The sequence below is a fragment of the Bos indicus genome, chromosome X (assembly GCF_029378745.1).
Source record: "Bos indicus isolate NIAB-ARS_2022 breed Sahiwal x Tharparkar chromosome X, NIAB-ARS_B.indTharparkar_mat_pri_1.0, whole genome shotgun sequence".
NCBI classification, from domain to species: domain Eukaryota; kingdom Metazoa; phylum Chordata; class Mammalia; order Artiodactyla; family Bovidae; genus Bos; species Bos indicus.
In genome coordinates this window covers 98902074-98916597 of record NC_091789.1, presented here as the reverse complement: position 1 = coordinate 98916597, position 14524 = coordinate 98902074, and the positions used below count along the sequence as shown (strand labels likewise).

The window sequence follows — 14524 nt, the reverse complement described above, 5'->3', positions numbered from 1 at the left end:
GTTTTCCCAGCACCACTTGTTAAAGAGATTGTCTTTTCTCCATTGTATATTCTTCCCTCCTTTGTCAAAGATTAGGTGTCCATAGGTGCATGGATTTGTCTCTGCTTTGCCTTCCCTTTAAATGTTAGAGCAAACAAGAACTCAGTTCTGTGTCTCTTTCCTTCCTTCTCTGTAAGTGATCATCTCCAGACCCATGGCTTCAAGTTCTGTCTATATGCTTGCAATCACAGATTTTATTCTCAGTGCGTACTTCTTTCCTGAACTCAGTTCTACAAATATTTGCATACCTACCACATGAAGGATGCTATATGAGATGCTGAGAAATTAACATTGTAGAAAATCAAACCAGTTATTAGTATATGTGCTGCTGAAGCAAGCACTCAAACCAGTTATTAATCGATAATTTCTATGAGAGAAATAAGCAGGGCACTGTTACTAAAAAATAGCAGTTAGACCAGCTTTAGGTGGATTGCCTTGGAAAGCCATTTTAGGTCTTAATTTAAAGTCAGATCCTGAAGTAGAGGTAGCTGTGGGAAGAATGAGTGTGGAGCAGAAGCACTGCAGTAGCAATAGCACCTGTAAAGGTCTAGAGGCCAGAAAGAATTCAGAATAGTCCAGAAACTAAACAGAAACACTGATATGTGTAGAGAGGCGATTGGAGAGAGTTCCAGGAGCCAAATTATGCCAGGGCTCTTTGGGTCATGGTTAGAATTTGGAAATAATTCTAGGAAAACTTTTGTAAGGTTTTAAACAAGGAAGGTAACTTGAGCTGATTTATGTTTCAAGAAGATTACTTTTGCTGTTCTCTGGAGAATGGATTGGATGAAAGTGAGTACGGAAGTAGGGAGATTGGTTATCCATATTTCACAGGTGAGGAAACAGAAGTGCACATCACACGATTTGTCCATATGCTCATACAGTACATAATATAGCAGGGATTCTAATCTGGGTTTCCTGATTTGGAGCCTGTGTTATGATCTGGTGCTTCTCAACTTCATATATGAATCACTAGAAGATCTTAAAATACAGATCGATTCTTCAGGTCTAGGTGGGGCCTAAGATTTTGCATTTTTAATAACTCCCAAGTGATCTCAGTGCTGCTGATCCTTCAACCATACTTTGAATAATAAGGCCAGTCTACCAATACACTCAACTGCTCTTGACCCAGGTTTGGAACTACAGTTGTCCTCTGCTTTAGCTTATTTCAATATTGAAAGTCTTTCTAAAATTGATCAACTGAAGGTGGTTACTACAGAATGTAGTAATGACTTCGCTTGGTGTATTTTAATTGTGCACTCTTGTCTTGATATAAAACCTACAAAACCAAGATTCAAACTTCAAAGATAAGTGAAACTGGGGGGGTGGTGGTGAAGAAGTGAAAAAATAGTTAATTAAATAGAAGTATTTAAGTTTAATGGTAATTGCTACCATTACCATGGTGGTGGTTCATAATAATTCATTAGATTTCTGCAAGTTGATCTTTCCAACCTAAGTTTAGAAAGAAATATTTTTTATGTGTAGAGATTGCTTGGTATACAGAGTTCTTGTCTGACTGAAGAAAAGCAATAGGTCATTTCCAGGAATTTATTTAGAATTAGCTTCTTTTTGTTAGAGGTTTTTTTATGTAATGAGGTTTTCATTTGTTTAATTTCTAAACATTAGGTAGAACTCATTCTCCAGTTATTGTTCCATCATTAGTGAGATTGATAATAGCTTTTCACCTTGTGACCCAGCTTCCTGTCTTACAGTGTTTTTTTGAACAATAGGATCCAACAATGTAGGGGAGTTTGTCACAAATTGGTATTTTCATGTGCAGGTATTTATTGTTGTAATGAAACTAGCAAATATTTGAATACCATGTTATTGAAGTATGGACTTGGGAATCAGAAAGACCTGGATTTAGATCTTGGAGCCTACATTCACTAAACAGGCAAGGCATTTAATTTCTCTGAGCCTCAGTTTTCTGTCTATAAATGGGGACAGAACTTGGCTTGAATGGTGAGGGTTGTGTTAAAGACTATTTTATGAATCCCCTGTGCAGCATGTCTCAAAGTATATTCTTTGAGATTCTTAAATTAGACTTCTAGTAGATGCCAACTGGGGGAGGGGAGCAGGGAATGGCTCTGTGCCCTAATAAGTTTCCATTATCCAGGATTTCTTGGAACTGTAAGTAATGTCAGTCAGCCATGTGACTGTCCTAAAGGAAGAGAAATTTGTTGTTGTTCAGTCGCTAAGTCATTTCCAACTCTTTGCAACCCCATGGACTGCAGCATGCCAGGCTTCAGGTTTCCCAAGAACCTAGTCTTTGTGAACAAGATACTCTAAAATGTTTTGGGAAATACCAGCCTAAGTATTGTCTGGCTTGTAGTAAGCACTCAAAAAGTATTCTCCCTTCCCACTGTGAAACCAGCTTCACTTCAGTTCAGTTCAGTCGCTCAGTCATGTCCGACTCTTTATGACCCCGTGAACCGCAGCATACCAGGCTTCCCTGTCTATCACCAACTCCTGGAGTCTACCCAAACCCATGTCCATAGAGTCAGTGATGCCATCCAATCATCTTATCCTCTGTCGTCCCCTTCTCCTCCTACCATCAATCTTTCCGAGCATCAGGGTCTTTTCAATGAGTCAGCTCTTAGCATCAGGTGGCCAAAGTACTGGAGTTTCAGCTTCAATATCAGTCCTTCCATTGAACACCCAGGACTGATCTCCCTTAGGATGGACTGGTTGGATCTCCTTGCAGTCCAAGGGACTCTCAAGAGTCGTCTCCAACACCACAGTTCAAAGGCATCAATTCTTTGTGCTCAGCTTTCTTTACAGTCCAACTCTCACATCCATACATGACTACTGGAAAAACCTTAGCCTTGACTAGACGGACCTTCGTTGGCAAAGTAATGTCTCTGCTTTTTAATATGCTGTCTAGATTGGTCATAACTTTCCTTCCAAGGAGTAAGCATCTTTTAATTTCATGGCTGCAATCACCATCTGCAGTGATTTTGGAGCCCCAAAAAATAAAGTCTGACACTGTTTCCCCATCTATTTCCCATGAAGTGATAGGACCAGATGCTATAATCTTAGTTTTCTGAATGTTGAGTTTTAAGCCAACTTTTTCACTCTCCACTTTCACTTTCATCAAGAGGCTTTTTAGTTCCTCTTCACTTTCTGCCATAAGGGTGGTGTCATCTGCATATCTGAGGTTATTGATATTTCTCCCGGCAATCTTGTTTCCAGCTTGTGCTTCCTCCAGCCCAGCGTTTCTCGTGATGTACTCTGCATATAAGTTAAATAAGCAGGGTGACAATATACAGCCTTGACGTACTCCTCCTATTTGGAACCAGTCTGTTGTTCCATGTCCAGTTCTAACTGTTGCTTCCTGACCTGCATACAGATTTCTCAAGAGGCAGGTCAGGTGGTCTGGTATTCCCATCTCTTTCAGAATTTTCCACAGTTTATTGTGATCCACACAGTAAAAGGCTTTGGCATAGTCAATAAAGCAGAAATAGCTGTTTTTTTGAAACTCTCTTGCTTTTTCGATGATCCAGCAGATGTTGGCAGTTTGATCTCTGGCTCCTCTGCCTTTTCTAAAACCAGCTTAAACATCTGGAAGTTCACAGTTCACGTATTGCTGAAGCCTGGCTTGGAAAATTTTAAGCATTACTTTACTAGCGTGTGAGATGAGCACATTAATAGAATAACTAGGAACGACAAAAAAAACTTTTGAATTTTCTTAATTAATGTCTCACAGGCAGTGATACTTCTTTTTTAGACTATAGGTATTTCTTGCAAAAAAGTTATAAAAGCCAGGTTAACATTTCATCTAGGAGGACATGTGCTTGATCAATTGTTTTGGCTTGTTTCACTTTTTTTTACTTTGGTGCCTATTATCTGAATCTGTTTATGAAAAGTTTCGAACCTGAACAAAACTGAAAAAGCTGAATGCACTTGCTCTCCCAGAACCTTGACAGCTAGAGCATAGGCATGAGACCTCAGCTTCACCAACTAGATGGTCATTCTTGGGACTTTGTGTCTAGAGCCACTGATGCAAATAACCTGAGACCATTTAGAAATCATACCGCTGCCAGCAGCTGCTTCTGGGCTTCCAGCATAGGTACTTCCAACTAAGCTGTGTCTGTGGGAGGTCGTTGGCTGTAGTTCCAGGATGCCTGGCTTCCTCGGCTCCTTCTGTTTTCTGATGTGGATCTCTAACCTTTCCTGTCAGTAGCATGAGCTATCAGTTATCCTTCCAGTAAATTATATTTTCACTTTGGTTCACCAGAGTCCATTGTTTTCCACCCAGACCCTTAACTGGTACAGAATAAGTCAAAATTGCTTTAGTTGAAGTGAGGTTGTGTGAAGATTTGCCAGCGATTTCATGTACATTTTTTAAAACAGTAAAATCATTGTGAGTTGTTTATTTGCATAAGATTTAGTCAGTGCTCTTGTTTTGGAAGACTGTGGTGGGTTTTTTTATTGTTGGGTTTGAGAATTCTTTATATATTCTAGATAGTATATGTGGTTTACAAATCTCTCTCCCAGTAGATTTTAAAGTTTACATTTAAGTCCATGATCTTTTATTTTTTTAGATGTAATTGATGTTTGACATTACATTAGTTTGATGTTCAATATAATGATTCCATATTTGTATATATTGTGAAATGATCACAATAAGTCTAGTTAGCATCTATCAGCATAGTTACAATTTTTTTCTTGTGATGAGAACCCTTAAGATATACTCCTAGCAACTTTCAAATATACAGTACAATATTAACTGTAGTTGTCATGCTGCACATTACATCTGCATGGCTTGTTTTATAACTGGAAGTTTGTGCCTTTTGACTGTCTTCACCTATTTCCCCCATCCCCAAACCCCTGCCTCTGTCAGACACCAATCTATTCCATGTATCTGTAAATTTTGTATTTTGGGTTTTGTGGGTTTGTTTGAGATTCCACAAATGAATGAAATCATACGGAATTTATCTTTTATGTCTGGCTTATTTCACTTAGCATAATGCCCTCAAGGTTCATTCATGTTAGTACAGATGACAAGGTTTCCATCTTTTTTATAAGACTGTTCACCCATCAGTGGACACTTAGGTTGCTTCCATGTCTTAGCTATTGGAAAGTAATGCTGCAGTAAATATAGGGTTGCATATATCTCTGATCCAGCATCCACCCACTGGATCATAAAGCAGGGGAATACCAGAAAAACATCTACCTATGTTTTATCAGCTGTGCTAAAGCCTTTGACTGTGTGGATCATAACAAACTGTGGGAAGGTCTTAAAGAGATGGGGATACCAGATCATCTTACCTGTCTCCTGAGAAACCTGTATGCGGGTCAAGAAGCAACAGTTAGAACCCCATATGGAACAACTGGTTCAGGATTGAGAAAGGAATATGACAGGGCTATCTGCTGTCACCATGTTTATTTAACCTATACACTGAGCACATCATAAAAAATGCCAGGCTGGATGAGCTACAAGCTGGATCAAGATAGATGGGAGAAACATCAACAACCTCAGATATGCGGATGATACCACTCTAATGACAGGGAAGAGCCTCTTGATGACGGTGAAGGAAGAGAGAGCTGGCTTAAAACTAAATATTAAAAAAACGAAGATCCCCATCCCCATTACTTGATGGCAAATAGAAGGGGGAAAGGTGGAAGTAGTAATAGATTTCTTCTTCTTGGGCTCAAAAATCACTGTGGATGGTGATTGCAATCATGAAATCAGAAGACAGTCACTTCTTGGCAGGAAAGCTATGACAAACATAGACAGTGTGTTGAAAAGCAGAGACATTATTCTGCCAACATAGGTCCATATAGTTCAGGCTGTGGTCTTCCCAGTGATCATGTATGGTTATGAGAGCTGAACTGTAAAGAAGGCAGAGCGCCAAAGAATTGATGCCTTTGAACTGTGGTGCTGGAGAAAACTCCTGAGGTGAAAGACTCCTGGTACTGGAGAAGATTCCCGGACAGTAAGGAGGTCAGACCAGTCCATCTTAAGGGAAATCAAGCCTGAATACTCATTGGAAGGGCTGATGCTAAAGCTAAAAAGTTAAAGTTGCTCTGCTGCTGCTGCTAAGTCGCTCAGTCATGCAACCCCATGGACTGTAGCCTGCCAGGCTCCTCTATCCATGGAATTCTCCAGGCCAGAATATTGAAGTGGGTAGCCATTCCCCTCTCCAGGGGATCTTCCCAACCCAAAGATCGAACCCAGGTCTGCCACATTGCAGGTAAATTCTTTACTGAGTGAGCCACCAGAGAAGCCCAAGTTGAAGCTCCAGTATTTTGATCACCTGATGCAAACAGCAGAATCATTGGAAAAGTCCCTGATGCTGGGAAAGATTGAGGGCAGAAGGAGAAGAGGGTGTAAGAGGATGAGCTGGCTGGATGGCATCACTGGTGCCATGGACATAAACTTGGGCAAACTTTAGGAGATGGTGAGGGACAGGGAGACCTGGAGTGCTGCAGTCCATGGGGTCGCAAAGTCAGACACAACTGAGCAACTGAACAATAATAACAGTATCTTTTCAAGTTTTTTCATTGCCCTTGGATAAATATCCAAAAGTGGAATTCCTGGATTGTATTTTTAATTTTTTGAGGAACCTCCATACTGTTTTCCACAGTGGCTGCACCAGTTTACATTCCCACCAATAGTGCACAGGAGTTCCCTTTGCTACACATCCTTATCTGATGATCCATTTTGAGTTAATTTTTATATATTAAAATATGAGGCTGAGGTCAGAGTTCATCTTTTTGCCTATAGCTATCTACTTGATCTGGTACCATTTGTTGATAAAAATATCCTTTGATTTTCTTGCTTTATTTTACTATACTGTAAAACAGTAAAAGATACAGAAAAAATACAAGTAAAAGAAACATACATAATCCATTTGGTTAGATTAAGGTAACATTTTGATGCATACCCCTTCTAAGCTGTTTTCTTTAGATATGGGTTTATACTATTTATTCTGTTTCATAGCCTTATTTCACTGTGATAGAATTTCACTGTGTTAATAGAATTGTGCAGTGTTTTTAACAGCCGTGTAATGCTCCATTTTAAACCAACCCTATTCTGGATATTTGCATCTTTCCAATTCACTGTTAGACATGGTCATGCAGTATGGATTCTTGTGATTAAATATTTATATACACTTTCATGATTTTCTTTGGGTAAGTTCCCAGAAGTGGGATTGCTAAGTTTTCCAGAAAATTGCAGGATATGGTGAATTTTTTCCATCCTGAGGTGTGTTTAAGAAAACTTTTTACTCTTGTTTTCAAGTATGAGTTTGAGAGTGAGTGAGGGGTGGGGGACATTTTAATTTTACCTTAGATTGATTACAAGCTGGTGGGCCAGCTTGTACATGGATATGGGCCAGCTTTATCTGGAGAGATTCTTTATCCCTCCCTACCTCATACCTATGCCTCTGAGTTGGTTTGCATCATGATTCTCTTTTACTTTAAAAATTTTGTGTTCTGTTTATTCTGTATTTTCTGAGTCCATGCATGTAGAGCTCAAGTTTGCAACGTTAAGTTCTCACTTTTGGGGAAATTTTCTTTTCAGATCATAAAACAAAATTGGAAACATGAAAGTAGACAGGACTAAACTGAAAAAGACTCCTACTGAGGCTGTAAGTATCCAAAGTTTGCCTGTTTTTTTCATTTCGGAAAAAAATTCTTTGCAGTCAGTTCACTCATACTGATCTTCCAAACATATCATCACTTACATATATACAATGTAGTAAAATAGCAACTTGTATTGAAACATTGTTAACATTCATGTAGACTTCTTATGCTGTAGTTCAAGGAGCACAAGCTTTGGAATTAGACCTGGGTTTGAATTTTACTAGATTTTTGTGTCTGAGAGTTTATTAACTTGCCTGGTTTCCACAGCTATAAAATAGCTTTGATAATTCCTCACTACTTGATGTGAAGCAGGTTTTCAGCAAAGTATTGGGCACATAATTAATCAGTTCATTTTCTAAATATAGGCCACTTGGTTTTTTAAAAACTGGAACTACCTGGCAGGTATCAGCCATGGGTATCACTACTGATATTTGTTCCAGTCCTTAAAAGATTATTACATGGGCAGTTCTCCTGCCCTTTCCTTCATTTTTACACTAATGAGTTTGAGAAGAAGTGTTGTCTTCCCACATCTTCTCCAGCATTGCAGGTTATCTTTTAAAATTTTGTTAATAGGTGGAGAAAATGTATTTCACTGTTCTAATTGCATGCCTTAATACATATATTTTCACATTCACTGGCCTTATGCCAGTTATCTGCTAGTGCTGTTTTATTTTGTATTTGACATTGAAATGTCAGTTTCTTACTGAATGCCATATATACTGAGTATATATATATATTTTACATACCCATTTATTTCCTTTTCATTTGGTTTTTGATATGTTTTTAAATCAAGAATTTTCAACAATTATATACTCAAATTTTTTCAGAACTGAAGAACAAAAAGAAAACTTGCATGATGTCCTTAAACTTCCATGATAATTCAACCTTATAGATAGTCAGAGAAATTCAAATTCAGTTTCTTTATCTTTTACCTAGTAGTTTGTTATGGATTTGTTCTTGGAGTCATGCTTATGTGCAAATTCCTGATTCATGTTACTTGACAGCTACTAGTAAGTTACTTAGGATAAACTGGAAATGGAATTTTTAGATCATTGACTATGTACATTTTTAAGGCCTGAAAATGCCTATTTTCTTCAGGCAGCAAGCCCAATTTCCCATACTGTGATCAATACTAGATATTATTTTTAAGGAAAACATGTGTTTATTTGCCATTATTTATTTGGCCCTCTACACATTTCTTCCACCAGTCTATTTTCTATATGTGTGAGCTTGGGTTTCTTTTGCTGTTTGCTTTTTGTTTTTTAAATTCCATATATATAAGTAAGCTGATGGTATTTTGTCTTTCTCTGACGTATTTCAGTGCTCTCAAGGTTGATGCATATTGTTACAAATGACAAGATTTCTTTCTTTATATGGCTGAATAGTATTTCATTGTATATAGGTACCACATCTTCTTTATCCATTCATCTATCAATGGACACTTAGGGTGTTTCCATATCTTGGCTGTTCATGTTGCAGTAAACATGGGTGTTCATATATCCTTTCAAGTTAATGTTTTCACTCTCTAGATGAATACCCAGAATTGGAATTGCTGGATCGTATGGTAGTTCTGTTTTTAATTTTTTGAGGAACCCCCATACTGTTCTCTCTAGTGGCTGCACACTTATTGATCACTTTATGTATCAGTAGCTGTGTGAAGGATTTTTTTCCCCTAGATTTGACATCTTTATTGGAGCAACTCAGTATATACTGTGGCAGTTGGTATGCAGCCATTGAACTGACCTTTCTTTTGCATTACCATAAGTAAGGAAAATCTCAGTCTGTTTACATTTATGTAGCAGGGACAAGATGGTAAAGATTTACTTTTGTCCTTGGTGCATTTAGTAAACTCCAAGGTCCATAGGGATCTTGATACTCCTGATAAAACAGCATTGTTCTGGTATGTTAAATTGATGCTATTATGCTAACTGGCATAATAAATTCAAATCCTAAAAGATGATGCTGTCCTAAAAAAGTGCTACACTCAATATGCCAGCAAATTTGGAAAACTCAGCAGTGGCCACAGGACTGGAAAAGGGCAGTTTTCATTCCAGTCCCAAAGAAAGGCAATGCCAAGGAATGTTCAAACTACCACACAATTGCATTCATTTCACACACTAGCAAAGTAATACTCAAAATTCTCCAAGCTAGGCTTCAACAATACGTGAACCAAGAACATCCAGATGTTCAAGCTGGAATTAGAGAAGGCAGAGGAACCAGAGATCAAATTGCCAATATCCATTGGATCGTAGAAAAAGCAGTGAATTCCAGAAAAACAACTACTGCTTTATTGACTATGCCAGAGCCTTGGACTGTGTGGATCACAACAAACTGGAAAATTCTTAAAGAGATAGGAATACCAGACCACCTTACCTGCCTCCTGAGAAATCTGTATGCAGGCTAAGAAGCACCAGTTAGAACCAGAGATGGAACAACAGACTGGTTCCAAATTGGGAAAGGACTGCATCAAGGCTGTATATTGTCACCCTGCTTATTTAACTTATATGCAGAGTACATCATGTGAAATTCCAGGCTGAATGAAACACAAGCTTGGAATCAAGATTGCCGGGAGAAATATCAGTAACCTCACGTATGCAGATGACATCACCCTTATGGCAGAAAGTGAAGAGGAGCTAAAGAACCTTTGATGAAGGTGATAGAGGAGAGTGAAAAAGCTGGCTTAAAACTCAACATTCAAAAAATGAAGATCCAGTCCCATCACTTCATTGCAAATAGATGGAGAAACAATGGAAACAGTGACAGACTTTATTTTCTTGGGCTCTAAAATCACTCCAGATGGTGACTGCAGCCATGAAATTAAAAGACACTTACTCCTTGGGAAAAAAACTATGACAAACTTAGACAGCATATTAAAAATGCAGAAACATTCCTTTGCAGACACAGGTCTGTCTAGTCAAAGCTGTGGTTTTTCCAGTAGTAATGTATAGATGTGAGAGTTGGACCATAAAAAAAACTGAGTGCTGAAGAATTGATACTTTTGAACTGTGGTGTTGGAGAAGGCTCTTGAGAGTCCCTTGGACTGCAAGGAGATCAACCCAGTCAATCCTAAAGGAAATCAGTCCTGAATATTCATTGGAAGGACTGAAGCTGAAGCTCCAATACTTTGGCCACCTGATGCCAAGGGCTGACTCATTAGAATAAAGATTCTGATGCTGGGAAAGATTGAAGACAGGAGAAGAAGGGGATGACAGAGGATGATATGGTTGGATGGCAACACCGACTCTATGACTATGAGTTTGAGTAAGCTCCAGAAGTTTGTAATGGACAGGGAAGCCTGGCATGCCGCAGTCCATGGGGTTACAGACAGTCGAACACAACTAAGGGACTGAACTGAACTGATGCTAACTGGGGCTTGTGACCAGAAAACACAAGCACTTAAGATGCCTTAGACATACATGTGCCAGAGAGTGCCCTTTGAATGTTGAGTGCCTACCAGAAGTCCGGGAAATGTCAAGATTTCCTTCTCAAGTGAGAGACATATTTCCACACCTTGTACCACACACCATGAAGGTAGAGGAACAGTGTGTGCAATGACTCTTTAGATTTTGGAGGCAGCATATGTCATGTTTACGCATGCTATTTTGATCCATATACTGGATAACTTCCAGGGTGACAGTAATGTTTGGATCTAGAAAAGACTGCAAAAGGTTCAAGCTCTGATGTAAACTGCCCTACTCCATGGACACTATGGTCTAGTAGATCCAGGTGTCTACCTTGGTGTCAGCCGAAGGCACTATGTGATGCCTCTGGCAAGCCCCAATAGGAGAATAACAGCTTAAGACCTAGTGGGTAGAGTTTGGCCATTAGAAATTGAAATGGTATTGATAGTAGGCTCAAGTAGATCCAAAAGGCACAAGTGAACTGCATGAGCAGGTAGTTCACACTCCTATGTTACCTGTTTCTACTGCTTCATACCTCTCCCTCAACCTGTATGACTTAAAGAAAAAAAAGGTGCACGTCTGGTTTGTGGAAGGATTTTGTGCCAAGAATTTTTAATGCCTTAAATTTTCACAGAAATTTGAGATAGTTCTTAATGCTCACTTTAGAGAGAGGAAAGATATCAGACTTAGCTTTTAAAAAAAATTTGCCCTTGAGCCCCTATTGTTCCATGTTCAGTTTTGGCTGCTGAAAATGCCCCTAGTTTAAATCTCACAACATTGCTAGATAAATAGGTTGTGTTAATTTATTTTGTGAAAGAGGATACAGAGAGTCAGAGATGTGGCTTACCAGCTACCTTAATTCTAAAGCCCATGGTCACACAAGATGGACAGGTCACAGTGGAGAGTTCTGATAAAACGTGGTCCACTGGAGAAGGGAATGGCAAACCACTTCAGTATTCTTGCAGTGAGAACCCCATGAAAAACAAAAGGAAATGACACTGAAAGATGAACTCCCCGAGTTGGTAGGTGCCCAATATGCTACTGGAGAAGAGTGGAGAAATAACTCCAGAAAGAATGAAGAGACAGCGCCAAAGCAAAAACAATGCCAAATTGTTGATGTGACTGGTGATGGAAGTAAAGTCCGATGTTATAAAGAACAGTATAGCGTAGGAATCTGGAATGTTAGGTCCATGAATCAAGGTAAATTGGAAGTGGTCAAACAGGAGATGGCAAGAGGGAATATCAATATTGTAGGAATCAGTGAACTAAAATGGACTGGATTGGGTGAATTTAATTCAGATGACTATTATATCTACTGCTTAGAAGAAATGGAGTAGCCCTCAAAGTCAACAAGAGAGTCTGAAATGCAGTACTTAGGTGCAATCTGAAAGATGACAGAATGATCTCTGTTCGTTTCCAAGGCAAACCATTCAATATCACAGTAATCCAAGTCTATGCTGCAAGCAGGAATTCTGAAGAAGCTGAAGTTGAACATTATACAAAGACCTATAAGACCTTCTAGAACTAACACCCCCAAAAGATGTCCTTTTCATTATAGGGGATTGGAATGCAAAAGTGAGAAGTCAAGAGATCTATAAAGAAAGCTGAGTGCTGAAAAATTGATGCTTTTGAACTGTGGTGTTGTAGAAGACTCTTGAGAGTCCCTTGAACTGCAAGGAGATCAAACCAGTCAATCCTAAAGGAAATCAGTCCTGAATATTCATTGGAACTGCAACTCCAATACTTTGGTCACCTAATGCAAAGAACTGAATCATTAGAAAAGACCCTGATGCTGGGAAAGATTAAAGGCAGGAGGAGAAGGGGACGACAGAGGATGAGATGGTTGAATGGCATCACCGACTCGATGGACATGAATTTGATCAAGCTCCTGGAGTTGTTGAAGGACAGGGAAACCTGGTGTGCTTCAGTCCATGGGGTCGCAAAGAATTGGACATGACAGAGCGACTGAACTGCCTGATGTTCTTTGTAACAGTATGCTGTCTCTCAATATTTATGCTCCTGTTATGTGAGATAAGTGCTTTATGTGTGTGCAAACACTTGAGCTTCACATTTCCAAGGTAGTTCTTAAAAGGTCTTTTTTCCTGATGAGAAAACTGTGGCTAAGAGGTTGGATTTGCCTATGATCAAACAGCTTAGTAAACATCGAGCTAAAAACTGAACCCAGATTTGTTTGGTTCCAAATCTAGGCCCATTCACAACATACCATACTGTTTTACAGAGTTAAATAGCAAGCATGATCACTGCCAGTTGCCTTCAATTAATAGAAGCTTCTCTGTCCCAGTCCCTATCCCTTCCCTGTCTCCCCCTGCCCCCTGCCATCCCACTTTTGAAAACTTACTTTGAACCCTGAATCCACACCTTGTTACCTGACAAGGTACCTGACAGGCCCTTTTATCAGTAAAAGGAGAGCAGGAATATATGGAAATGGGAACCACAAGTAAGAATGGAGTCCTAGTTTTATTCATTTCAAAAGGTCTTTGTCTCCCATAATGGGATGGCTTAATATTGCGAAAAATATAGTCAATGCTAATCTTCACTTTGTGAATTCACTATGACTCCTCAGTGTTTCTCATTTCTAGTCATTTTGGTTAACTTTCAGACCATGATACAGACTCCTTCCTTTTGTTTTTATTGATATTTAGCTTGTTTCCTTTATTTCTGTTGTTTGTACCCTTCCAAGTAGTTTGTCTACAAGTTCATCCAGGTTTAAAAAAATAACACTGATGGCTTGTATTATTATAAGATTTCCATATTAATCTCAAATGATTGTCTGGAAATTTTCCATTTTTTTTCTTTTCTTTTTTCTTTTTTTTCTTTTTTTACTTTTTAACTTTATAATATTGTATTGGTTTTGCCATATGTAAGTGTGTTCTATCAAAAGTTAAATTGTGTGTGTTGACATAAGGGTGTTTTTTTTCCCCTGTTTTTTGTCAATGTGTCTCCCTCATACCCCAAAACACCCTTATGTGAATATCTGTTTGTTTTTCTCAGCCTGCAGACTGCAGAGCCTTAATAGACAAACTCAAAGTTTGTAATGATGAGCAACTTCTTTTGGAACTGCAGCAGATCAAAACATGGAACATTGGAAAGGTATGTAAACCCATGCTCCCAAAAGAGAAACCACAATGAGGTGACCTCATTCAGCAGTTGCTTAATAAGCATCTAGTGTGTGTGTGTGTATGTCTTGAACATCTCTAGACTGGTAATTTTAGCCTGTGAATGGTTACCAAGGAAATTTTGAAAGAAATGTAAAGGGAAAATTTTGCTCACTGAGGGTGAAGATTGCTTATACAGGTGATGATAAATCTCAACCACAAAATTCCTTTAGTTTAACTGACAATGTGAGTTTGAGATAGTCTCAGGATTTTTACTTTTAGTTTAGAAGACTCTTCTTTCGATAACTCTAAAAAGAAGCACTTCAGATAAAATGGATTTTAGCAGAGAAAGTCCTTGTGTTTTTAGACCTCAGAGTATAC

At 38.7% G+C, this 14524-nt stretch overlaps 1 protein-coding gene across 14 annotated transcripts in view; it reads left to right on the top strand.

Moving 5' to 3' along the window:
• Nucleotides 1-14524, top strand: part of HUWE1 (HECT, UBA and WWE domain containing E3 ubiquitin protein ligase 1) — a 157328-nt gene that overhangs the window by 30363 nt on the left and 112441 nt on the right. For all 14 annotated transcript variants that reach the window (XM_070784000.1, XM_019955614.2, XM_019955622.2 and 11 more), the window contains 2 exons: nucleotides 7565-7631; nucleotides 14040-14138. In XM_070784000.1, the coding sequence (XP_070640101.1) occupies nucleotides 7587-7631; nucleotides 14040-14138 (144 nt within the window). In that variant the 5' untranslated portion in view covers nucleotides 7565-7586. The remainder of the gene's footprint in view (nucleotides 1-7564; nucleotides 7632-14039; nucleotides 14139-14524) is intronic.